The sequence below is a fragment of the Mesoplodon bidens genome, assembly GCF_964165515.1.
Source record: "Mesoplodon bidens genome assembly, chromosome: 18".
NCBI lineage: Eukaryota > Metazoa > Chordata > Mammalia > Artiodactyla > Ziphiidae > Mesoplodon > Mesoplodon bidens.
In genome coordinates, this window is record NC_138175.1 from 53,847,179 (window position 1) to 53,871,357 (window position 24,179).

At 52.8% G+C, this 24,179-nt stretch overlaps 2 protein-coding genes across 4 annotated transcripts; one reads left to right on the plus strand and one right to left on the minus strand.

Moving 5' to 3' along the window:
• Nucleotides 1-2,350: 2,350 nt before the first annotated feature.
• Nucleotides 2,351-17,757, minus strand: NOSIP (nitric oxide synthase interacting protein). Its single transcript, XM_081215297.1, has 9 exons — nt 17,628-17,757; nt 8,245-8,416; nt 7,551-7,656; nt 5,788-5,869; nt 4,180-4,339; nt 3,968-4,086; nt 3,624-3,811; nt 3,400-3,508; nt 2,351-3,117 (listed from the first exon to the last, which is right to left on the minus strand). Exons 2-9 carry the CDS (start codon nt 8,312-8,314, stop codon nt 3,046-3,048), a joined length of 906 nt encoding a protein of 301 aa, XP_081071423.1. The 5' UTR covers nt 8,315-8,416; nt 17,628-17,757; the 3' UTR covers nt 2,351-3,045.
• PRRG2 (proline rich and Gla domain 2) lies at nt 17,753-24,135 on the plus strand. 3 transcript variants are annotated; one of them, XM_081215299.1, is made up of 7 exons: nt 17,753-17,783; nt 19,193-19,289; nt 19,481-19,656; nt 19,831-19,870; nt 21,814-21,949; nt 22,796-22,927; nt 23,461-24,135. In XM_081215299.1, exons 2-7 carry the CDS (start codon nt 19,205-19,207, stop codon nt 23,477-23,479), a joined length of 588 nt encoding a protein of 195 aa, XP_081071425.1. In that variant the 5' UTR covers nt 17,753-17,783; nt 19,193-19,204; the 3' UTR covers nt 23,480-24,135. The 3 variants fall into 3 exon arrangements, with proteins under 3 accessions (XP_081071425.1, XP_081071426.1, XP_081071424.1); XM_081215300.1 differs by lacking the exon at nt 17,753-17,783 and adding an exon at nt 17,793-17,820; XM_081215298.1 differs by lacking the exon at nt 17,753-17,783 and adding an exon at nt 18,453-18,537.
• The last annotated feature ends 44 nt before the right edge of the window (nt 24,136-24,179 follow it).

Consider the following 24,179-nt stretch of genomic DNA (forward strand, 5'->3'; position numbering starts at 1 on the left):
TTTCTTTTTTCTTTTCTTTCTTTCTTTCTTTCTTTTCTTTCTTTCCTTCCTTCCTTTCTTCCTTCCTTCCTTTTCTTCTGTCCTTCCTTTCTCTTTCTCTCTTTCTTTCTTTCTTTATCTGGCTGCACCATGTGGCATGTGGAATGTTAGTTCCCTGACCAGGGATCAAACCCGTGCCCCCTGTAGTGGAAGTGTGGAGTCCAGGGAAGTGCAGAGTCTTAACCACTGGACCGCCAGGGAAGTCCCAAACCAGGACTTTTTGTGTGTGTGTGTGTGGTACGCGGGCCTCTCACTGCTGTGGCCTCTCCCGTTGCGGAGCACAGGCTCTGGACACGCAGGCTCAGCGGCCATGGCTCACGGGCCCAGCCCCTCCGTGGCATGTGGGATCTTCCTGGACCGGGGCACGAAGCCGTGTCCCCTGCATCGGCGGGTGGACTCTCAACGCCGCCAGGGAAGCCCTGCATTTTAAAATTTTAGTTCATATAGAGTCCACTCTCTTTGGTGAATTTTGACAAATCATATTCATACAACCATCACCACAGTTAAGATTAGAACAGATCCATCCCCCCTCCTCAAACTCTTGTTAACCCTCCTTGTAGTCAATCCCTCCCCCACCCCTGGACACCAAGGATTTGCTCCCTGTCTATATAGTTTTCGCTTTCCAGAAAAGTCTCCCCAATTTAAAAATCTCAACAAGTAATTACAGTTGTCCTAAAGTACTGTTTGTGGCTGGTTGAGGCTGGAGCCACCAGTGGACACACACCACCCAAGGTAAGCCCCACCACGCCCATTTCTTGCTCTGAACTTAATATATTTTTAAATATTTATTTATTTATTTTTGGCTGTGCTGGGTCTTTGTTGCTGCGTGCGGGCTTTCTCTAGTTGCAGAGAGCGGGGGCTACTCTTCATTGCGGTGCACGGGCTTCTCATTGCAGTGGCTTCTCTTGTTGAGGAGCACGGGTTCTAGGCATGCGGGCTTTAGTAGTTGTGGTGCACAGGCTTAGTTGCTCCGCGGCATGTGGGATCTTCCCGGACCAGGGCTCGAACCCATGTCCCCTGCATTGGCAGGCGGATTGTTAACCACTGCGCCACCAGGGAAGCCCCTTTGCTCTGAACTCTAGACCAGTGTCTAAGGAACCTCTGCTGAGAAAACACAAAATTTGTCTCCACTTCCCGTCCCCCCTTCTCCTGTCACAGCTTCAGCTGTGGTCTGACTCTTGCTTCCTCTCCTTATTACCTTTGAAATCTTAAAGGAAACCTATGGCTTAGACTGAGGACCTTGACTCACACCGCACCCCTCCCCGCAAAGAGTGTCTCAAAGGGCCTGTGAACCAAAGAGTGGGATTTAGGCTTCTTGTGGAAATCCAGAATTTCCAATCTTGCACCTTTAAATCTTTATTTGGGGTGGGGAGTGGTCTGTACCACACATAAACAGGATCCTTGGGTGGGTGGAGGGACTGAGAGAAAAGACTCGGGGTGGTTGAGAGCTCTTAAGAAAGAGGACGGGGGGCTTCCCTGGTGGCGCAGTGGTTGGGAGTCTGCCTGCCGATGCAGGGGACACGGCTGGGCCCGTGAGCCATGGCCACTGAGCCTGCGCATCCGGAGCCTGTGCTCCCCAACACGAGAGGCCACAACAGTGAGAGGCCCGCCTACCACAAAAAAAAAAAAAAAAGAAAGAGGACGGGGATTGGGGGTGTTTAGAGAAGGAGGGAAGATCTCTATCATTCTGGGTAAAGGGATGGGGTGGGAGCTTGCCAATGTGGAGAGGTCTGTGGGTGGCAGTGTGGGAAACCTAGGGGAGGAAGGGTGCAAAGGATGTGGAGGGCAGGACTGAATGAGGCGGGTGCAGGTATCTGGAGATGGCTGACCTCTGGGTGAACCTGGGCTCAGCTATGGCCTTGAGCAGTGTGACTTTGGGCAAGTTGTCTTCTCAGCCTCAGTGGGCTGTTCTGCAAAATGGGTACAAGCATCCTCCCAAGACGATGGGACTGGGAGCTCAAGAGTGGGGCGTGAAGGCTCTTAGGGACCAAGGGAAGGGTCTAGAAGTGTCTGAGGGAGGAACTGCTGGGTTTCCGGGGCTCCCCAGGGTGCAAGGATGACCCCCCCTCCTGCTAACACCTTTCCCTGCAGATGCACCAACTGGTCCTGTACCAGACAGGGGCTTGCCCAGCACTCAACGACACTCTGAATCTCGCCTGGGCATTAGATGAGAAGACCTTTTACCAAAATGAAACGGTAGAGACTGTTCAATGAACAGAACAGTACTTGCATGGAAATCTCACTTTGGTTGAAAAAACTTGTGTGAGAAAGACCTGGAAGGACAGGACCTGGGTATTGCTCAGAGAGTCAGGACTTTTAAGACTTTATTTTTGCAATCTTTGCTTGACTGTATGCTCTGGTTCTCCACACTGCACAGGGTCTGCTTTTGTGATTCAATGGTTATTAAAAACATAGCTTTAAAGGCCACCCCTGCCCTCCTAGTCAAGTCTGAGCTCCGGGCAGGTCCACTAGGCCTGGTTGCTCTGAACTCCTCCCTCTCCTGACACCTGCCAAGTGCTGCCTCCGGGACTTTGCACTTGCGGTTTCCTCTTCCTCTTCACCCTCCAGCCTCCAGGTGGTGGGGGAGGGAGTGTTCCTGACCGCCTTCTCTAGACAGGTGCTTTCTCGGTCACACACAGCACTTCATTTCCTTTGCGTGTCTTATCAAACTTTACAAAGGGAGCGCGTTCCGGATCGCCTCCTGGGCTTCAAATTTGGCTTAACTCAAAAGAAAGGGCGGGGATTTCTAGAGTCCGTTAAAGTGGCGCCCTCCTGTGGTCGCGGCCCAGACTCCGACTTCTGGCCACTCAACCCACTTTAAACTGTGCGTTTGCATTCGATTCAGATATTACTGTTAACGTGAGACCACATCAAATATTGTTAGACCACGCTTTCAAAGTGCAGTCATTCCTGAGCGCACGCTGTCACCGGACTCCGGTGCGGTGAATGAAGGCGCCACACGGTCTGTCGCGTCCAACAAGCCCATTTATTTGGTTTCCCGCGCGCTCAGGCCTGCATCACCGGCCGGGACTTCTCGGCCTGCAGCTTCACTCCGGAGCCCGCGAAGCCCGTGCCGCCCTAGAGGAGGAGGAGGAGGAGGAGGAGGAGGGGGAGGAGGGGGAGGAGGAGGAGGAGGGGGAGGAGGAGGAGGAGGAGGGGGAGGAGGGGGAGGAGGAGGAGGAGGAGGGGGAGGAGGAGAGGCGTTGGGGAGCTGGGGTGCCGTGGGGGCTCCCTAGCCCGCGAGGTTAGGTTGGGCCCCTCCCCCTTGGTGGGGCAGGGCCTCGGTAAGGGGGCGGGCCCTCTGGAAGCAGGTCGGGGTTACCGGAAGGCGAGGGGACAGGGAGAAGGGGTGCCACTCACCCGCTGCAGCACGATGATGTCGCGGTCCGTGAGCTTCCCTCCGGTCACGGGGTCCACCATGTCCTTGCGAATCAGCTTCTCCACGCACTCCACGGTGACCACGGCCCCACTGTAGTGAGGGTGAGTGTGGGGTATGACGATCAGAGGCCCCGCCCCCAAGAGAGAGCCGCACCCCGAGCCCGCCCTGTCCCGCAGGTCCCCAGGCTGTCCCCCAGGGGACTCACGAGGGCCGCAGGACAGCGCACGGCGTGGAGTTGCTCAGGCTGTCGCGGGTCACGGCGCACACGTAGCGCTCACTGCGCGTGATGAGCCCCACGCGGTCCACGGAGCTGTCGAGCGGCGTGAAGCGCACGGGCGTCAGGTCGGACATGCGCAGCGGCCTCCCGGACATGGGGCAGGTCACGATGCGAGACTGGGGAGCAGGAGGGGGGCCGAGTCAACAGGCGGGGCTAGAGCCAGGCGGAGGGAGGATGGGGGTCCCTGTGAGGGAGGGGAGGGGGCCCTCAGGACCCTGGCCCTCTCTGGCAAAGTGGGCACACACGGGCGCTTGCTGGAGTAGGGGGCTCACCGGCTTCTCCAGCTTGGTGGCCTTGGCCTCGGGGGTCAGCGATGGGATCCAGAAGCTGGGCAGCGCTTTGTCCTTGTCCTTGCCTGTGGGGCCCGCACTGGACCCGGGTCGGACATCATCTGCCGGGGGGGAGAGGGGTTCGAAAGCCGCACCCAGGGAGGCACCCGGCCCCACGGGAGCCCCACCCACTTGCATGTCCACTTCTCTCTCACCTGGGCAGTTCCCGGAGGCGGCCTTGGGCGTGAAGGGGTTAAGGGGCCGGCTCACGATGGCCGCCTCCTTCTCCAGGAAGCCCCGCACCTGGTCCTGCGCGGCCGCCTGCCGCAGCCCCTTCTGCTCCTCACGCCGGACGCCCCGCTGCTTCTCGTAGGCCTGTGGGCAGCCAGGCAGGAGCGAGCTAGGCATCCTCCTGTGGGTTGTGAGTTCGGGGCACCCTAGGTGGGGGTTGGGGTGCCTCTTTGAATTTAAAGGTGGGTGAACTGGAACCCATACAGGGGAGGTTCCTGGCAGAGGCTCTGTTTAGCAGAGGCTGGTGACTGCCTGGGTGGGAATCTTTAATCGGCGGCACAGTTAGCCATGGCGTGCCTCTGCTGCCTTCGCCTGTCCCTTCACCAACTGTAGGACAGTTAAGCCATTTCCGGTTTAGCTGGTTTGGGACTCGGTGGTCAACAGCTTGGCTGAAGGGAGACGGCCAGAGCTCAAACCCTGCCTTTGTCACTGATGAGCTCTGTGGCCTCCAGTAAGCACTGTGACCTCTCCTGGCCTCAGTTTCTTCATCCGTAAAATGGGCTGACAATGGTGACCTACCTCGGAGGCTCACTGGGAGGTTTACACAGGATGATTTTTTAAAACACTTAGCACCTGGCCTGGCATATAGTAGGTGCTCAATAAATGTAATTTGGGGCCATATGATATTAATTATACAGTATATCTGATCACTTGTCTATTATACAGTCCATGCAGTGTAGACTCTGTCCCTGCCCTCAAGGGCCCGAGTTCCAGGATAATAGGGAGCAGAGAAGGTTTAGGGAGCCAGGAAGGCTCAGGCAGCGTGAGGGCAAGAGGAGACACTGCTCCGGCCACCCAGTGAGCAAGGAGGGAACGCTGACGCTGACTGACGCTCGGGAGGGCTTCCGATGCGGGCTCCATGATGAGGAGCCACCAGGCTGGGTGGAGGACCTGGGCACAGGGGAAGCCACGCACTCCAGACCAAAGGCTCAACAAGAATCTGGCCCCCAGTGCTTCCTGAGCTCCGGAAAAGCCGGCAGGACAAGGAGGGAGATAGGGTCCCTCCTAGCCACAAAATGAGCTCAGCCATGGAAGGTGGGCCTGGCTCCAAGAAAATGCCTAAGAAGTTCTCATCTGTGAGCATTTCCCGCATGCCCTGCAGTGCCCTCTGGTTTGGCCCTGTCAGCCCATTTTAGAGACAGTAAAACTGAGGCCCAAGGAGATGAGCTGGCAGCCACTCATTTACCAAGTATGTCCCGAGAACCTAGGGCCTTGGGGTGGGTGAGAGCCCCGCTCCCTGCCCCTGGGGCCTGTATCAGACAGCCACAGGTAGAGTCACAACTGTGACAAGTGCCAAAGAAGAGGTGACAGGGGCAGGCCCTCAGGGCCCTGGACTAGCAAGAGGCCAGAGGAGGCAACACCTGGGCTGAAATCTGGAGAACGAGGAGAATTTAACCAGAAGTGGGAGGGGACGGTGTGCCCGGCAGAGGGAACAGCACAGGCAGAGGCCTGGGCGGGGAGGAATTTAGACGGGAGGCCCAGCATCGAAACCACCTACCCACGCCTGCACCCCCTTCTCCCAGCCCCACCACCTTCATCTGCCGGGCGATCTCCTTCTTCTGGTGCAAAATGTACTCTAGGATTGCCTCCCGCTCATATAGGTAGCCATCGGGGCTGCAAAGAGAGGAGGGGATGAGAAAACATGGGCCTGGCCCAGGCCACATGGCCAGAGGTTGACAGTCACCTGCTGAACATCAGCTCCCTGCCCAGGGCAACCACTAAGCATCTTCTAGGCAGCTGCTCACTCAGGGCTCGGCTTCGCTCTCTGAGGTGACCACACTGCTTTAACTCTCCTGGCTGTAGCACGTTCTCTGATGCAGTGGCAAAATCTCACATCGTAAAGGGTTAGCTCAGCATGCCTGGGCTGTCCAAACCCTGCACATTCCAACCGGAGGACTGGCTCCTGGGAGGGCACCTCTAGGCCTTGGAATGTCCTGCCTGTTAAAGAGTGTCCGTTTGCCTGGGAGGCTGGGACCCTGTGGTGTGAGCTGGACCTCTGGAGGGGCTGAAGACCAAGGTCAGCCAAGCCTAGGTGACTAACCTCCAATAAAAACCCTGGACACCAAGGCTGGAGCGAGCTTCCTGGTGGGTAGTAACTGCTGCTGCGAAAATTAAGCGCTTTCCTGTGACTCCACTGAGAGAGGCAAAGGAGGCTTGTGCCTGGTCTCTCTGGGACTCTGCCCCATGTGTCTTTTCCCACTGCTGATCTTATTTATTTAAAAAAATTTGGGGGGGCTTCCCTGGTGGCACAGTGGTTAAGAATCTGCCTGCCAATGCAGGGGGCACGGGTTCGAGCCCTGGTCCAGGAAGATCCCACATGCCGCGAAGCAACTAAGCCCGTGCACTACAACTACTGAGCCTGCGCTCTAGAACCCACGAGCTCCAACTACTGAGCCCGTATGCCACTACTGAAACCTGCGCGCCTAGAGCCCATACTCCACAACAAGAGAAGCCACCGCAATGAGAAGACCGCGCACCACAACAAAGAGTAGCCCCCACTCGCTGCAACTAGAGAAAGCCCACGTGCAGCAACAAAGACCCAATGCAGCCAAAAATAAATAAATTTATTTAACAAAATTTTTTTTTTTGTCCGTGCCACATGGCATGTGGGATCTTCCCGGACTGGGGATCAAGCCTGTGTTCCCTGTATTGGCAGGCGGATTCTTAACCACTGCACCACCAGGGAAGCCCAGCATGTGCGATCTTAGTTCCCCGACCAGGGATCAAACCCACGCCCCCTGCACTGGAAGCTCGGAGTCTTCACCACTGGACTGCCTGGGAAACCACCCCCATTGCTGTTTTTAATCTGTAACCTTTCGCTGTCATAAGCTGTTATTTGAGGGTAAGTGCTTTGCTGAGCTCTGTGGGTTCTTCTAGTGAAGCACTGAACCTGCCGGTGGCCTCGGGGACCCTGAACCACGATCTACTCTCATCGCGATGTCTACAAAATGGACCAGTAATTGAGCACATATTTAGTCAGTGGACTAAGTACCTTCTACCCATTATCTCGCTGAAGCCTTTGCCAGACGCTAAGAGGTAGGTAACAGTAAGCACTCCACACGTGAGCTGTTATTATGGGCTAGCAACTTTCCAGGAGCCCTACCCTCTATTGTGAATGTTTTCTTTTCCACACCCCATGAAGCGTACTAGGTAGGATCATGCCCATGTCTCAGAGGAGGACACTGAGGCTGCGGGAGGGTGGGTGACTTGCCAGGGCGCCCTGGCTGTGCAGCCCCCTCCTGGCGGTTCCCTTGACCTCACCACCCTGACCCACCCACCCGCGTTCCCAGCTTACGTAACAACAGGGTCGTGGCAGGGCTGCAGAGACAGGCAGCAGCAGTCGAAGTCCTTGACGGCATCCCGGCTCAGTCGGATGTTCTGGGTGCCGTAGCCTGAGGCCGCTGGGGACAGAGAGGCAGAGGGACGGAGAGGCAGACAAACCTTTGGAGAGGCCTGTCTCCAAATCCAGAGACAAAGGCACAGAGAGGACTCCGAGGCAGGGGGACTCAGAGAATAGGCAGTCAAGAGCTTGGGCTATGTGTCTGCATTGGGGACAGGGCTGCACAACCCACAGGAAGGCGTTCATCCCCAGAGTGTAAGTGACAGACAGGCCCTGTCCCTGAGGCAGCTCGGGGAAGAGGCTCGTAACTGACTCCCCTCGGGCCTTCTGGCTCTGTGACCAAGCTCAAGCGTCTGTACCTCTCTGGGCCTCAGTTTCCGCCTCTGGAATATGGCCTGACAACAGTGATTCCTTCCTCAGTGGGTGTTTGGGAGGCTTAGCATGGAAGGCACTTAACACAGTGCCCACGACAAGGCAGGGAGAAGGTGGCTGGCTCACGTGGGCTGTTACGTTTCCGGTCATGACCATCAGTCACGTGGCTGTTACGTACATGGTCGGGGGAAAGACACATGCCCAGAAAGCACAACCAGAGGAGCAAGGTAACATGGGGACTTCAGGGTCCATTTGCCCCCCGTCCCAAACCCAGTACCTGTGTCCTTCTTCTTCTCATGGTAGGTGTAGACGGCCCCCGCCGTGCAGTTCTTGCCGTGGCGTGTCATCCCGGGGGGTCAGGAAAGGGCAGCTGCAGGGCTGTGTGACCAGAGCGGGCCACGCAGAGAGGACTGGACCTTTCTGGCCCCCGATCTGATCTGATGGGAAAGCTGGGAGTGGGGCAGGGGAAGAGAGTTTTACACACGTTAAATGGTTAAGAAATGCCTATCCCTCCAAAAAAAAAAAATATGGCACTTAACCCTGAAAAGGACCTGAAGTTTGCTTGTGGAAGTGGTGTCGGAAGGGGTACACGTTGTGAGTTACTGTGAGGTGGTGGAAGGAGGGTTATCTGATGGAAAGTTCTAGCACCAGATGTGATCGGTGGGGCTCGTAACACGAATGGGGAACTGAAGCGCCCAGTAGATGTCGTGGATGTGTTGAGCGTGTGCTCTGTGTATGCCTACACGCTCATTTCAACCAAGCGCACCTGGGTTCATTTAGGTGCATTATGCCTTATGTTCAAACCGTCCCCTAATGTATCAATCGCACTGGAATAAATCTCGAGTTTTCAAAACAAGTGTTAGAGCAGAACTGACTGTCCGCAGAACTCTGGCAAATCAACAAGAAAAACCCAGCTACACCAAGAGGAAAATGAGCAGAGGATATGAAGAGGCGATTTACAGAAGAAGCTCAAAGACTAACAGGTAGATGGAGAGATGCCTCAAATTCTCCTCACAGGAAAACCACAGGGAGACATCATTTTAAATCTATCACTAGGCTGGTGGGTGAAACTTTGAGAGCTGGATAAGATAGGAGCTGGATAGGGTGAGGGTGGGTGATAGGAATCCCCTCAGGTGATGCTGGGGGAACACAGGCCGGTGGTACTTCAGCAAAGTGAGTGCAGGCGATTCTGCACTTGGGTGTATGTTTCCCAAAGGCGACACCACTAGGGAGCCTGTGTGAGGATGTTCACAGTGGTGTTATTTATGCTGGAGGGGAGTCAAAGGCAACTGAATATCCTGCCCTCGTGGAATGGATAGTGACTGCCCCTCGTGGAGACCACCCAGCAGTGAGATGCAACTGACTAGGTGTGTACAGAGCATCGGGGGTGACTTTTTTTCTTTTGGCACTGCCATGCAGCTTGTGGAGTCTTAGTTTCCCAACCAGGGATTGAACCCTCGCCCTCAGCAGTGAAAGCGCCGAGTCCTAACCACCAGACCAACACGGAATTCCTGTGGGTGTATTTTTAAAACACAATGCTGGGTGAAAAAAGTAAGAAATAAAACAATCTGCACATGAACAAAACGATCCATTTTAAACACCTGCAAACAAAAGATGATGCATATAAGAATGATTGCCCATGTAGGGGAGGGGACTGACTGGGGGATAAATAAGAATAAATGAAACAAGAAGGAGAGGGTTATATGGATCAAAGGAATAAGACCTGCCTGGGCTTGAGTCCAAGGCTGGCCCCCTACTGGCTGTGCCTCTGGACTTGTAATTTCCTCTCTGAGTCCTTTGGTAAGAAGTAGGGAGAACCATGGGATCTAGTTGACACGACTGGATTGCTGTGTGGACTAAGTGAGGTCATACTCAGAGCATGGCATATGGAATGTTCAGGAAATATTCTCTCTGGCTCTGTGGCTGAAAGGAGGATCCAGAAGGTGGGGGAGGGAGGCACAACCAGGAGCACCCAAAATGTACAAAAGCAACTTCATCTTTATTTCCTGGTTCCGGATGCTTGCAGAAACTTGCCTTTCACTTTCAAAACTCAAACACAAACCTCTCCTTGAGCTACAGATCTCGCACTCCCCCTACTGGCGTCTTCCTCCCAGAAACCCAGTTTTTGTTTTGTAGGTATATTTACATAGAATAGATGCACAGACCTTAAGGATGCCGCTTGATACGTTTTGACAATTGCATACACCCTCGTAACTAACCCCGCCCCGAATCGAGATGCGGAACATTTCTATCACCCCAGCCGCGGCCACTGTGCTGCTTGCAGAAAGTAACCTTGGTGAAACACCCCAACTCCACCCACCGCCCCTCCTCCAGCTTCCCCTCACCCCCAGCTTTGGAGCAAGTCCAGCACCTGCTGCCACCCCAGCTCACCTGCCATCCCCCTCCTCCGCCCTGGCCCCCTGGCTTCCGCCCCAGCTCCCCCCTCCCCACTGGCACTCATGAAGGTCGAGTTCACCTCCTCAGGGACAAATTCCCCACTCTATTCTTAGTTGTCAACTGCCTTGACCCTCTGCGGTATTTGGCGCTGGGCTGCTTGTCTTGTAGCCAAGTTCTCTGGCTTTGTGGACCGGGACATTCTCCCTCTGAGAGAGAGAGGAACCGCTACAGATGGAGCATTTCTTTACTTTGCCAGGCGGTCATGGGAATAATCCCAAGGGACACTGCTTGACCCCCCCCCCCCCGACCCCCAGGCCAACTCTCAATCGTCCAACCTCAGCCACCCTCTGAGGTCCGTCCCACCCCCATCTCCACTTTGGAGAGGGGCAAACTGAGGCACAGAAGTGAAGCCATTTGCCTAGGGCAGTGGTTCTCAAAGGAAGGTCCAGGGACCCCAGGGGTCCCTAAGATAGTTTCAGGGGGTCCATGAAACTATTTTTGTAATACTAAATCATGTTTGGGACTTCCCTGGTGGTCCAGTGGCTAAGACTCTGTGCTCTCGATGAAGGGGGCACGGGTTCGATCCTTGGTCAGGGAACTAGATCCCACACGCATGCCGCAACTAAGAGTTCACACGCTCCAACTAAAGATCCTGCATGCCGCAATGAAGATCCCACGTGCTGCAACTAAGACCCAGCGCAGCCAAATAAATAAATATAAAAAGAGCACTCTAAAAATAAATAAATAAAACAAATGTGTTTGCCTTTGTTCCTCTCCTTCTCTCTAGTGTCCAGTGGGGTTTTCCAGAGGCTGTGTGACTTGTGCTTGTGCATCCTTGGGTTTTAAAAATGTCTGTTATATTATGCGGAGTGAACAGAGCCAGGTAGAAAAGGCCATGTGTTGTTGATTCCATTTATATGAAAGGTCCAGAATTGGCAGATCCATAGAGACAGAAAGCAGATTGGTGGTTGCCACAGGCTGGGAGAAGGGGGGACCGGGGGCAGGGGCGTGCAGTGGCCGCTAAGGGGTATGGGGTTTCTTTCTGCAGTGATGAAAACGTCCTGAAATCAGAAAATGGGGATGGTTGCAAAAACAGTGATTATACGGAAAACCACGAATTGTATTTGTGTCATGTGAATTATATCTCAATAAAGACAGTTTCATGTCTGTTTTCCTTTCTGATATGGCAAATCTTTTTTTCTTTCGGCCATGCAGCGAGGCTTGCAGGATCTTACTTCCCTGACCAGGGATCGAACCCAGGCCCTCAGCAGTGAAAGTGCCGTGTCCTAACCACTGGACTGCCAGGGGAATTCCCCTGATATGGCAAATCCTGATAGACAGAACTCCCACAAACAAAAGCTTTTTGGAGTCCTTGATGGTTTTTAAGGTGCTGAGACCAAAACATCTGAGAACCGCTGACCAGGGTTGACCAGGGGTCAGCAGCTTTATTGTGTCCTCAGTGAGGACAACCTCAAAAGAGAAACCAGAATTACTACCATCTCACGTCACTAGCGTTTCAGAGAGGCCACGTCCAAAGTAACATCAGCTGTTATATATCCTCCTTCCCATTTTACAGAGGAGAAAACAGGCCCATGCAGTCCCCCAGCTGGGAAGTGGCAACAGAGCCAGACTCGAACCCAGGCAGCCGCAGCCGAGCTCTGGAGCCGTACCCTTAACCACGTGACAGCTGCAGTCCTCCCGGGGAGGTCACAATCCAAGAATAAAGGCCAACTCATTCCCGTTCTCCTACAAAGTCTTCAAAATCCAGCGTCTAGTCCACTCTCTCAACACATCTCACTTCAGACACGAAAGTTTCATTGGGGAAACTTGTCCTATATTTCGGGTTCATAAAATTTACAGGAGCAAATGTACATTCACACGCCCTGCTGTGCCAAACGTACTTAACAGTTTTCCAGGAATTGAATCCAGTATCGATGCTTGAATTTAAATTAATTAAAATGAAATGATTAAAAAACACAGTCCCTCGGGGGCACTAGCCACATATCAAAGTGCCCCACAGCCTCTGGGGACTCGTGGCTACTGTGTTTAAAAAACATGACCACAGGGCTTCCCCGGTGGCGCAGTGGTTGGGAGTCTGCCTGCCGATGCAGGCGACACGGGTTCGTGCCCCGGTCCAGGAGGATCCCGCATGCCGTGGAGCGGCTGGGCCCGTGAGCCATGGCCGCTGAGCCTGCGCGTCCGGAGCCTGTGCTCCGCAACGGGAGAGGCCACAGCAGTGAGAGGCCCGCGTACCACAAAACAAAAACAAAAACAAAAACACGACCACAATACCATTAATGCATTAATAATCCCTTACCATCCTTTCCTATCCAGCTGGTATTCAAATCTCCCTTATTCTCTCCCGACTGTCTTTTTCTGCAGTTGATTCGTTTGAATCCTGAATCTCTTGGGAACAGAGAACCCTCTGAGAACTAAAGGATGCTACAAGCCCCCTCCCTTGAATAGCGTGGGACACATGGATGCTGCAGGCCGTCCCAGGGGGGCGGAGACCTGTGTTAAAGGAACCCAAAGGGCCGATTACACTCAAGGAAATCACAGACACAAACAGGATGTGTTGGAAGCAGGAAAGAGGGAGCCCCCTAAGAGCAAAAGCGAGGGTCTGAGATGTTCTATTAACAATGGCTGGTATTTATTAGGAGGTTTGGTGAACCTGGCCCTGTTCTAAGTATTTTATACATATTAACTCCACCGGACGCCACAACCCAAACAGTCGCTACCAACAAGGAAACAGAGGCAGGGAGAAGGTGCCCAAGGTCATGCAGCCGGGGTCTGACCCAGGCATGTGAGTCTGTGGCCCTCACCACCCCTGATGCTGTCGGGCTGCAGGCAGCCTCAGGCACTGTGCTGACTCTCACCGTGGAGTGGGGCAGCTCCTGTAACCCTGGACCTCCCCCCTGGAAATCCCACCCCCTTCCTCCTCCCAGGCTCCATCAGGAGTCGCCTCTTCTGGGAAGCCTGAGTTGGGCATGCCTGGTGCTCTGACAATGCCCTGATTTCCGTCCATTATAGCTGCCACCCCTCAGAATTTCTCCCCCCAGACTAGAAGCCCCTCGAGGCGGGGCCTGGGTTGGACTCCAGGATGGGTCCTGGCACTGCCTGGCACCTGTGGGGCACAGAGATGTCAGATAGGATCAGTTAACCACTTCCAACCCTAGGGCAGGGGGAGGTGTGTAACCAATGAATGAATCATCCATCCAATCAACATAAAAGCACTACAGGAATAGAAATGACCATCACATCCTTCCAACACTTATGCACCAGGCCCTGGGCGAAGCGCTTCACAGTTCTGAACGCATTGGGTCCTCGGGATAACCTGCGAGGTAGGTTCTCCCCATTTTAGAGGTGAGAAAACAGAGGCCCGGAGGGATTAACTGGTCTCTTCCTCAGTCTGTTCCTTGACAGAGGAGCCCTGGTGAGCTTTTCAAAAGGGAGCTTAGATCACGTCACTCCCTTCTACTGCTCCTTGGACGTGGCTCAAGGTGAAAAACAGCTTGGATAAAGAAATGTGGGAGGAATGAAAGAATTGGAAAGTCACCATTTTGCAACCCCTGATGACATAACTGATTCACTAAGGCACCTGATGGCAACTGGACATCCGCAGGGTGCTGATATTTGCTAGTAGAAAGCAGAAAAACATAGCTTTACAACGGCATGTTTGTGCTGTTCCTACCTGTATTAGTCAGCTAGGACTGCCAAAACAAAATGCCATAGACTGGGTGGCTTACACAACAGACAATTATTTTCTCACAGTTCTGGAGGCCAGAAGTCTGAGATCAGGGTGCCACCATGGTTGGGTTTTGGTGAGGCCTCTCCTCCTGGCTTGCAGATGGCTGGCCACCTTCTGGCTGTGGCCTCACAGGGCGGAGAGAGTGCTTGCTCTCTGGTAGCTCCTGCTCTTCTAAGGACACCAACCCCATGGGTTAGGACCCCACTCTTATGACCTCATTTAACCCTAATTACTTCGGGAAAGGTCCTATCTCCAAATAGTCATATTGGAGATATAAGATTTTGGGAGGGGTTGGGGACAAACGTTAAGTCTGTAAACACTACCTGAAGCCCCTGATCAATCTCACCATCCCTAAAAGTGGGGCAGCCAGGCTTGAAGCTAGCAGCTCTGAAGCAGCCATGCCAAGATGCCTGAAGCTAAATTAATCAAGCCTTTCAATTTAATTTCCTGATTCTAGGAAGCCAGAGGCTATAGCAGAGATCTGCAAGAAAAGGCTAGAGAGTAAAGATTTTCACCTTTGTGGGCCACATGGCCCCTGTCACAACTACTCAACTCTGCCCTTGTTTGGCAAAGCATCCGTGGACACTATATAACTGAATGGCCATGACTGTGTTCCAATAAAACTTCTTTTATGGACACTGGTATCTGAATCACATATCACAAAATATTATTCTTCTTTTGATTTTTTCCAATTTTTAAAAAATTTAAGTGTAGTTGATTTACAGGATTGTGTGTTAGTTTCAGGTGTACAGCAAAGTGATTCATATATATATTCTTTTTCAGATTCTTTTCCCTTATAGGGTATTACAAAATATTGAGTATAGTTCTCTGTGAGATACAGTGGGTCCTTGTTGGTTATGGTCTTTTCCAATTATTGAAAAATGTTAAAAACCATTCTTGGTTTGCAAGCTGTACCAAAACAGGTGGTGGTAGCCAATCATCTGTCTGACAAGGAATTGTATCTAGAATATATAAGAAATTTACAACCCAATAATAAAAAGACAAATAACCCAATTTAAAAATGGGCAAAGGATCAAAATAGACATTTCTCCAAAGAGGATATATAAATGGCCAATAAGCACATGAAAAAAATGTTCCACATCATTAATCATGAAGGAAATGCAGTCAAAACAGCAGTGAGGGACTTCCCTGGTGGTCCAGTGATTAAGACTTTGCCTTCCAATGCAAGGGGTACGGGTTCGATCCCTGGTCCAGGAGTGAACATCCCGCTTGTCTCATGCCTCGTGGCCAAAAAAACAAACCATAAAACAGAAGCGGGGCTTCCCTGGTGGCACAGTGGTTAAGAATCCGCCTGCCAATGCAGTGGACATGGGTTCGAGCCCTGGTCCGGGAAGATCCCACATGCCACGGACCAACTAAGCCCATGCGCCACAACTAATGAGCCTGCGCTCTAGAGCCCGTGAGCCACAACTACTGAGCCCGCGTGCCACAACTAATGAAGCCCACATGCCTAGAGCCCGTGCTCCGCAACAAGAGAAGCCACCACAATAAGAAGCCCATACACCGCAATGAAGAGTAGCCCCCGCTCACAGCAACCAGAGAAAGCCCACGCACAGCAATGAAGACCCAACACAGCCAAAAATAAATAAATAAATTTAAAAGGGAAAAAAAAAAAACAGAAGCAATACTGTAACAAAGACTTTAAAAAGGGTCCCCATTGAAAAAATCTTAAAAAAAAAAAACAAGAAACAGCAGTGAGATACTACTTCACACCCACAGGATGACTACAGTCAAAAAGTCAGATCATGGACTTCCCTAGCGGTTTGGTGGTTAAGACTCCACTCATCCACTGCAGGGGACACAGGTTCGATCCCCGGTTGGGGAAGATCCCGCATGCCACTCGGCATGGCCAAAAAAAAAAAAGTTGGATCATAACCAGTGTGGAGAAATTGAAACACTCAGACACTGAGGGTGGGAATGCAAAATGAAGCAGCCACTTTGGAAAAGTCTGGCAGTTCCTCAGAAGGCTAAACACAGAGTTACCATTTGATTCAGCAATTCCACCGCCAAAAGAAATGAAAACTTATGTCCACACTAAAACTTGTACACAAGCGCAAGCAGCATATTCACAATAGCCAAAAAGTGGAAACAACACAAATGTCCATTGACTGACGCGTGGATAAACAAAATGTGGTATATCTCATACAAAGGAATATTATTTAGCTTTAAAAAGAAGTACTGACACATGCTACAAAATGGATGAACCTTGACAACATTATGCTAAGTGAAAGAAACCAGACAGGAAAAAGATTCCATTTATGTGAAACGTCCAGATTAGGTTAATCCATAGAGAGAGGGTGTGGCAGTTGGGGAGGGGGGTGCGGCGGGAATAATGGAGGAATAAGTGAAAGGCCATCACCATGTCAAAGAAGCAAAAAGACAAGTTCAGATGGTGGGATGATAACGGAATAACTGACCCAGTTTCTTCAATGAATCAACTGCCAAGGAAAAAAAACGGGGGGGTGGGGTGGAGGTGAGACTGTTTGAAATTAAGAGCAATTTAAGAGACATAACAATGACTTGAATGGATTCTGATTCAAAAAAGTGAAACTTCTTTTTTTAAAAGGCATTTTTTCAGAAGCAGAATTTGATTATGGACCAAGTAATAGGTAATATTAGGGTTGCTTTTGTAAGTGTAATAGTATTGTGGTCATGGAGGAAAATGTCCCTGCTTTTTTGTGTGCGTGTGTGCTTTTTAAAAATTAAAACAAGTATAGTTAATTTACAATGTTGTAAAAATGTCCCTGTTTTTTACACATGTATCCTGAGGTATTTACGGGTGAAATGTCACGATGGATAGGATTTGCCTTATATATTTAATTTTTAAAAATACCCAGCCAATATGTCAAAAAATACTAATAACTGGTAACTCTGGGCGATAGGGATTCTTCTATTATTCTCTCACTTTTATATAAGTTGGAACATTTTCATAATAAAACATAATAAAATATTAAAGTGAAATTGTTTTAAGGATCCATCAAGACCCGAGTTCACACCGAATCAGCAACACCATCAGGATGTGAACCCAGGACTGCCTGACCCCAAAGCTCCACAGAGGAAAACGTTAACCCTACAGCTACTCCGAGAGGGAAGCGGCTGTCAAAAGGGGGCAGGGAGGCGGCGGCAGGCGACTGCACAATCCTTCTCCGCCCTCCCCATCACAATCTGGGAAACGGAGGCCTGGAAAGGGGTGCTTCTTCCTCAGCTCTCACTCATTAGACCCCTAGGAGACCCCAGTCTCCTCTTTCCCCTGGGATCCCCGGCCCATCCGTCTGCAGTGGAACTAAAACTCTCCTGAGAACTGCCGGCTGAAGGTTTGGCTACCTCCAGGGAGGTAGTCCGGCTTCAAACTTGGGGCGCCTAGAGTGCTCTATTAAGGACTGCCAGGAAGTCGGGAATTCAAAATCCTGTCCTAGTCTCCCTCAGGAGCCCAAGACTCTTGCCCACCGGAAGGTGATCTCACTAATACTATCCTTTCACCGCCTGGAACTCACCTCACGAACGACTCCTCCCTCGTCGGTAGCTACTTCAACTGTACCCCTACACCGGAAAGGAGTGCTGTTTTCCCTCTCCGCTCAGCTCACTTCCGCCTGGCGGAAGAGACCGGAAGTAGGTCTGCCCCTATTTGCGGAGGTATCTCTTGCGGCTTGGTAAGTGCTCCCTTCTTCTCTTCCTCCCTCCGGAAACGTGAGTGGCAAGTCGAAGGTTCCGGTCAGTGAAACTGGTGTGAATAGGGGGCGTTTCCCTGGGCGGGCGCTTTGCGTCTCCCCAAGCCTGTGTTTAAGGACTAATCACTTCGCCCAGAGATTGTAAAGCCTGCTTACCAAAGTATATCATCCACTTTTCTGCTGCAAAATAAGAGACAATAGAGAAGGGACAACTCCTCTGTCCCCACTTTATAAATGGAGCAGTTGAGAAATCGGAAGTCAGAGCCGTTCTCAGGAAGCAGGAATTTACTACGGCATACCCACCTACCCCCAGGGACCAAGGCACAAGTTTCCCGCCAGTTTCTAGATATCTGGAGACCTAGCTGTTTTATTTCCCTAGCTCTATCTGGCGAGCTCTCTGGGGGGAAATTGGATAGGAGGGGACGGGGCGCCTATCCAACTCCCTAAGTCCCCCACGGTGTCGGAGACCCTGGCCTCCCTATGGGGCTCTGGACCTTAGACCCTTAATCATAAGGTCCCTTTAAATACGTTGCCCCTTACCTGAGTCCCGCCCAGGGCAGGTAATCGCAAACCACGCCCCTCTGGCCAGAAACCGGGATTGTGACGACTATAGTGAGCAGGGTAACCCCTCCTTCCTCTCCCCTCCCTTCTCCCCTGTCCCCCTTCACTGCTGGCTGCAGCTGGCTGAGGAGGCCCTGATTAAGGAGGAGGGGACAGTGCTCACAAGTCTAGGCAGGTAAGTGAATGTCCCTGGAGGCAGAGCCTGGCTTGGGGACCCTGGCTACCTGGCTCCCTGCTCTTCTGGGACCCAGAAGTTGGGGCCCCCAAACCCAGGAGTCCAGGACCGCTGCCCCCTCCCCCAGCTCCTGGACCCCAGGATACAGGCCTCTGGTTTTACCTCTTCTGTAATCTTTGATTCCGTGGCTGAATGTGGCAATGGGCACAGAGAGGTGGATATACATGGAAATTACCAGGAAGAAGGAATCCCTATCAATGGACATGTTTATGAGCTCCTACTTTGTGCCAAAACCCATGCTGGGGGCTGCAGACACAGCAGAAAAAAAGATAAACTCCTGGCTCTCGTTTCTGGAGGGACACTGCCTTTGCTGAAATCCTGCCTCTGAATCTTGCAAACTATGAACTTGGGCAAGTTCTTTTACTTCTCTGTGCCTCAGTTTCCTCCTGTATCAAACGGAGATAATAATAGCACTGTGGTGAAAATGAAACTGAGTTGTTAGAGGTAAATGACCTTGAACAGTGTGGTCCAGGATACAGACCACGTAAGTGTCTGCTATTATTATAATTCCTGGACCACAGAGTCCAGGCGGGGAGACCTGGCCTCATTCTCCAGGAGCTGAGGCACTTCTCACCTAACCACACCTGGTTCCTAGCGTCCACAAAGTATGAGGAGCCACCGCTCTGTGCTGCTGCTGTACCTGGGATTGACCACCTGCCTGGACACCTCACCCAGTGGGGAGCAAGACCAAGGTGAGCGTTTGCGGGAAGAGCCGGAGTCCAGGCACAAACATCCAACTTCCTCTGGCCCAGGAAAAACTCTGCCTGCAGTTGCCTCCTCCCCCAGGACCCCATAGCTCTTCATCCCCTTAAGTTCTGGCTCCTTCATGTCCCCAGTCCTAGGCACCCTCCATTTTTCTGGCCCTTATGTCTTTTGGGTCCAGAAATCTTCCTGGACTCCCCAGAGGCCCAGAGCTTCCTGGGCAGCCTTAGGCGGATTCCACGAGCCAATCACTGGGACCTGGAGCTGTTCACGCCAGGGAACCTGGAACGGGAGTGTCAAGAGGAGAGGTGTTCCTGGGAAGAGGCGCGGGAGTACTTTGAGGACAATACTCTGACGGTGAGGGCCTGGGTCCCCGGAGTCCCTCTGTCTTCTCCAGGACCTGGGCGGGGGTGGGGTCCTGCCCCCCAGCTCCCTCTGCCCTCGTGCCTCAGAGATCAGGGCGGGCTGGTTTGGAGGTGTAGAACCTCCCAGTTGATGCCTTTCTGCCTTCTCTCCTCCTGCCCATTCAAGGAGCGCTTCTGGGAGAACTACATCTACAATGGCAAAGGAGGTGAGTTGGGGGAGCCCTCTCATTCTGTGCAACTAAGGCAGCTCCTTTCTGTGGAGGCTGAATGAACATCCCCCAGCCCGATCTCACCCCCTCCATGTTCCATGCTCCTGAGTTCCTGGAGGGGGTTGGTAAAGAAATCCCCTCCTCTGAGACTAGAGCCCTTGCCCGAGGAACCCACCACATCTTATTCGGGGTAGGTCCCATGTCCCCAGGAAGGAGGACAGTTGGAAGGAGAGGTTACAGCCCTGAGGCCTCAGGCTCAGAGGCCCTGGCCCACCTGAGCCCCTCTTTGGAGTCCAGAGCCCCAGCCCCTTCTGCAGCTTGGTTGCTAGGGGGGTTGCTCCCTAGCAACGGGGCTGGGGTAGGCCAATTGGTGGAAGCCTGTCTGTCCTCACCTGCCCGATCAGCCCAGCCCCAACCCCTCCTCTGAGTTCTGAGGCCCCATCGTGGCTGCAGCCTTGTTGCTAAGTGGGGGCTGCTCCTTAGCAACAAAGCCTGGCCAGGCTGGACCAAGGAAGACAGCAGCACTCACTACCTGGTTGGCTTCCCCTCCCCCACAACCCCATCCTGGCTTCAGCCTGGTTGCTAAGGAGGCCTTCTTCCTAGCAACCACACCTAACCAAGCTCAGGACCCAAGGCCTCCTGCCCACAGGAGGACCCCCCTCCAGGCACCGGGCATCTCACCCCTGGGTGGCCTGGTTGCTAGGGGTGTTTCCACCTTAGCAACAGGCCCTAAGTCTGGGCTGAAGTCCTCACATTGGTTGCTAGGGGAGGTAACTGCTTTGCTACAGGCCTATCAAGGCCTGTTGGCTTCTCTAGTCCACCTGAAACATGTCGGAATCAGGAAGCCCGTCCCCCATCCCCCCTTCTTAGTGCAGCTTTTTGCTAAGAGGGCTAAAAGCCTGAGGTTTACTGTTTGAGGAAAGTCCCCCCTACCCAGTGCTAAAGGAAGTTTCCCCAGCATCAAGACCTAGCAAGGCCTCACAAAGCCAGGGCCCTCCCTGTGCCCCACCCCCCTTTTCCTCAGACACGAAGCCTCGATTGCTAAAGGCGCTTCACCTTAGCCAAGGGTCCACATGAGTTCTAAACACCAGCAATCTGTTTTTGAGGGGATGTCCCTACATTCCTCCTTGATAGATAAGTTCTTCCTAGCCTTCTGGTAAGGCCTTGCCCCTCCTTAGCCTGGTTGGTAAAAGGTGTTGCATTCCAGAGGGAATGGGGTTGCCAGATAAAATACAAGACAGCTCTCCCCCAGCCCAGTTAAATGTGAATTTCAAATACACAGGAATAATTTTTTAGTATATCTCATATATTCCATGGGACATACTTATACTAAAAAATTAGAATTCCCTGGCAGTCCAGTGGTTAGGACTCCGTGCTTCCACTGCAGGGGGCATGGATGGGTTCGATCCCTGGTCGGGGAACTAAGATCCTGCATGCCGTCTGTGGTGGCCAAAAAAAAGAAATTCACTGTTTATGTAAAATTCACATTTAACTGGGTATCCTCATTAGTATTTGCTAAATCTGGCAATGCTCAGTATGGGGGTTCAGAGAGTTGGCTGTCTGAACTCCCTACCCTAAGTAAGCATGTCAACTGCCATCTTAGGAGGGTTCTCTCTCCTCTTAGAGAGACAATTGCCCTATTTTCTAGTCTCAGATGAGGTCATCCCAGGCCCTTTCTGCATTTAATTCATTGCATTTTTGCACCCTATTCGGGAGGGGTTATTATTCCCATTTTACAGAGCAGGAAATGGAGGCTCACAGAAATGAGTGAGGTGAGTTGCCTGAGTTCACACAGCTAGGAAGTGGCCCCAGCTCTGCCTTCTTGGCCAGTCGTCTTCCCTCAGGGGAAATCTGGAAAGGTTTCCCCTACCTCAGGGGAAAGTATCTGGATGTTGGAGAGGGTGACAGCCCCTAACGCTGTGCCCTCCTCCCCCCCATAGGACGTGGACGAGGGGACGTAGCAAGCATGGCTGTGGGACTGACAGTGGGCATCCTGCTCATGGTCCTGGCCAGCCTGGGAGCCTTTTGGTATCTGCATTGCCGTCAGGACCGAGGCCAGCAGCCCTGTCCTCAAGAGTAAGGGGGCTTTGGGGAGGAGGGGCTGGGGAGCAGGGAAGGGAGGAAGGGTCAACCTAAGGAGATGGGCCAGATTGGGGGCGGTTGGGCGCTGCTGAAAGATCTGAGGAGACCGTCATGTGGAGAGTGAGTCTGTGAGATTCTGTGTCCAGTTGTGGCATCTCTCTGATTATATCCACAGCACCTGGCACAAAGTAGGAACTCATTCAATATTTGCTGCCTGGCTGTCTTTGCAGTACCAGTTTTATGTGTGATTATCATTCTGTGGGTATTATATCTGGTGAGGCTGCAGCCTGTGGTCTGTGGGTGTCTGTGGGATGTCAGTTTCCGTGGTGACAAGGTGTAGCTGTGTTTCTGTGTGCCTGTGTCAGTTGTCTAGGTGTGTCTCTCAGTGGCAGGGTCGAAGAGAGGGCTTGAGCATTAGTCTTGAAGGATAGTGGGCCTAAAGGTTTCTAGGAAGAGTTTTTTGTGAAGAGTGGATCTGGGAAATTTGTGGCTGAGTGTACCTTTGTTGTGTCTGTCTGTTCCTTGTGTGTGTCTGCCTGCCTCTCTGCAGGGCTGCCTCTTTCTCCACGACTCTCTGCTTGTATCTGGAGCACTTGTGTCTGTGAACGAGTCTGTCTCAGCAGTTGTTGATTTCTGTGGCTGCCTGTCCCTGTGCATCTGCCTGTCACTTCGAGGTGCTTTTCTGTGTGTAGAGTCAGGTTGAAGGTGACCCTCTTTTTCCTTGGTCCATCTCCCTTCCACCTCTGTCTCCCCACCACCCTCAGTGTCTCTGTCTCCCTACGTCTTTCCTCCTTCTCCCAAGGCTCTCTATCCTGCTAACAGTGCACCTTCTGTCCCCAGGGCCGAGCTCATCAGTCCCCTGAGCTCTCTGAGCCCGCCGACGCCCCTACCCCCACCCCCAGGCCTCCCCACCTACGAGCAGGCGCTGGCGGCCTCTGGGGTGCACGACGCACCACCGCCCCCCTACGCCAGGTATGGGGCTGGGCTTCTGCCTGTGGGCGGGGCGCAGAGGGGAGGGCACTGCCGGAGGAGGGGCGCGGGCTTAGGGGCGGGATTTGGAAGTTTGAGTTTATTATCCGGGGCGAGGCTTGGAGGGCGGGGGCGTGGCCCGAAGCGTGTGTGTGTGTGTGTGTGTGTGTGTGTGTGTGTGTGTGTGTGTGTCTGTCTGTCTGTCTGTCTGGGAGAGCGGGGGCGTGGCCTAGCCTGTGTGTGTGTGTGTGTGTGTGTGTGTGTGTAGTATTATAGGGGTGTGTGTGTGTAGTATTATAGGTGTATGTGTTTGTGTAGTATTATAGGGGTGTGTGTGTTTGTGTAGTATTATAGGTGTGTTTGTGTAGTATTATAGGGGTGTGTGTGTATTATAGGTGTGTGTGTGTGTGTGTGTGTGTGTAGTATTATAGGGGGGGTGGATAGGCTGAGACGCCCAGGGTGGGTCAGAGTGGTCTTGGTTGAGGGGGCAAAAACAGCCGGGCCTTTGACTTCCCACTGTGCCCCTCCCCTTGCAGCCTCTGGAGGCCGCGCTGAAGAGCTGTTTCGGAGCCGGGGTTCTCCGAACCGTGCCCCAGATTCATACCGGATTCCGGAAACCCCCAGGCCTCTTAAACTCCGGAGCTGAGCTTGGAGGGGTGACGGCAGTAGGGATCGTCCGGCCCGAGGCCTACCCTAACACACGTGTTTCCGCCGCCTACGGATACACGCAAGTTCCCGGGCAACGTGTTCCCGCGTACCGGCGCCTCGCAGACCCCCACACTCTCCTAATAGTGGGGGTACGCACCAGCCCCGCTCCCGGGATAGGCGTGCGTGGAAACTCCGACTCAGGCGCGCAGTGCCTCGCAGACTCGCGTGTGAGCAGGTGTGACACGGCCATCTCCCTCAATGTCACGGGCCACGGACAGGCAGAGCCCCGCCTGTGTACACGCGTGTTTTCGTGTGCTCCCCGTGCGCACACGGGGGCACTCTGCAATCCAGGGAAAGGGTGGGGGGCATATTTGCAAGCGTGCTTGGTTGGGGGCAGGCGCACACTGCACCTGGGGGACTGGAGTTGAGCTCTTTCCCTAAATAAAAACCCTTTGGAAAAGAGACCCAGAAGAGTGAAATAATGCAAAAAAAAAAAAAACCAAATAAACTGAACCGCGTTCCCGGGCGCGTCTGCGCACGGCAGAGCTGGCTTTCTGTACAAACGCTGCGCCCTACACCCTCAGGCCCTGCTAACGCTCTGTGTCTG

Coding starts and splice junctions, on each gene's coding strand:
- NOSIP (XM_081215297.1), bottom strand. CDS start 8,314: ATGACACGCCACGGCAAGAACTGCACGGCGGGGGCCGTCTACACCTAC. Junction 7,657..8,244: donor TGAGAAGAAGAAGGACACAG/GTACTGGGTTTG, acceptor CTCTGTCCCCAG/CGGCCTCAGGCTACGGCACC. Junction 4,087..4,179: donor CGCCTCCGGGAACTGCCCAG/GTGAGAGAGAAG, acceptor CCCCCCCGGCAG/ATGATGTCCGACCCGGGTCC.
- PRRG2 (XM_081215299.1), top strand. CDS start 19,205: ATGAGGAGCCACCGCTCTGTGCTGCTGCTGTACCTGGGATTGACCACC. Junction 19,290..19,480: donor CAGTGGGGAGCAAGACCAAG/GTGAGCGTTTGC, acceptor TTTTGGGTCCAG/AAATCTTCCTGGACTCCCCA. Junction 19,871..21,813: donor CATCTACAATGGCAAAGGAG/GTGAGTTGGGGG, acceptor TCCCCCCCATAG/GACGTGGACGAGGGGACGTA.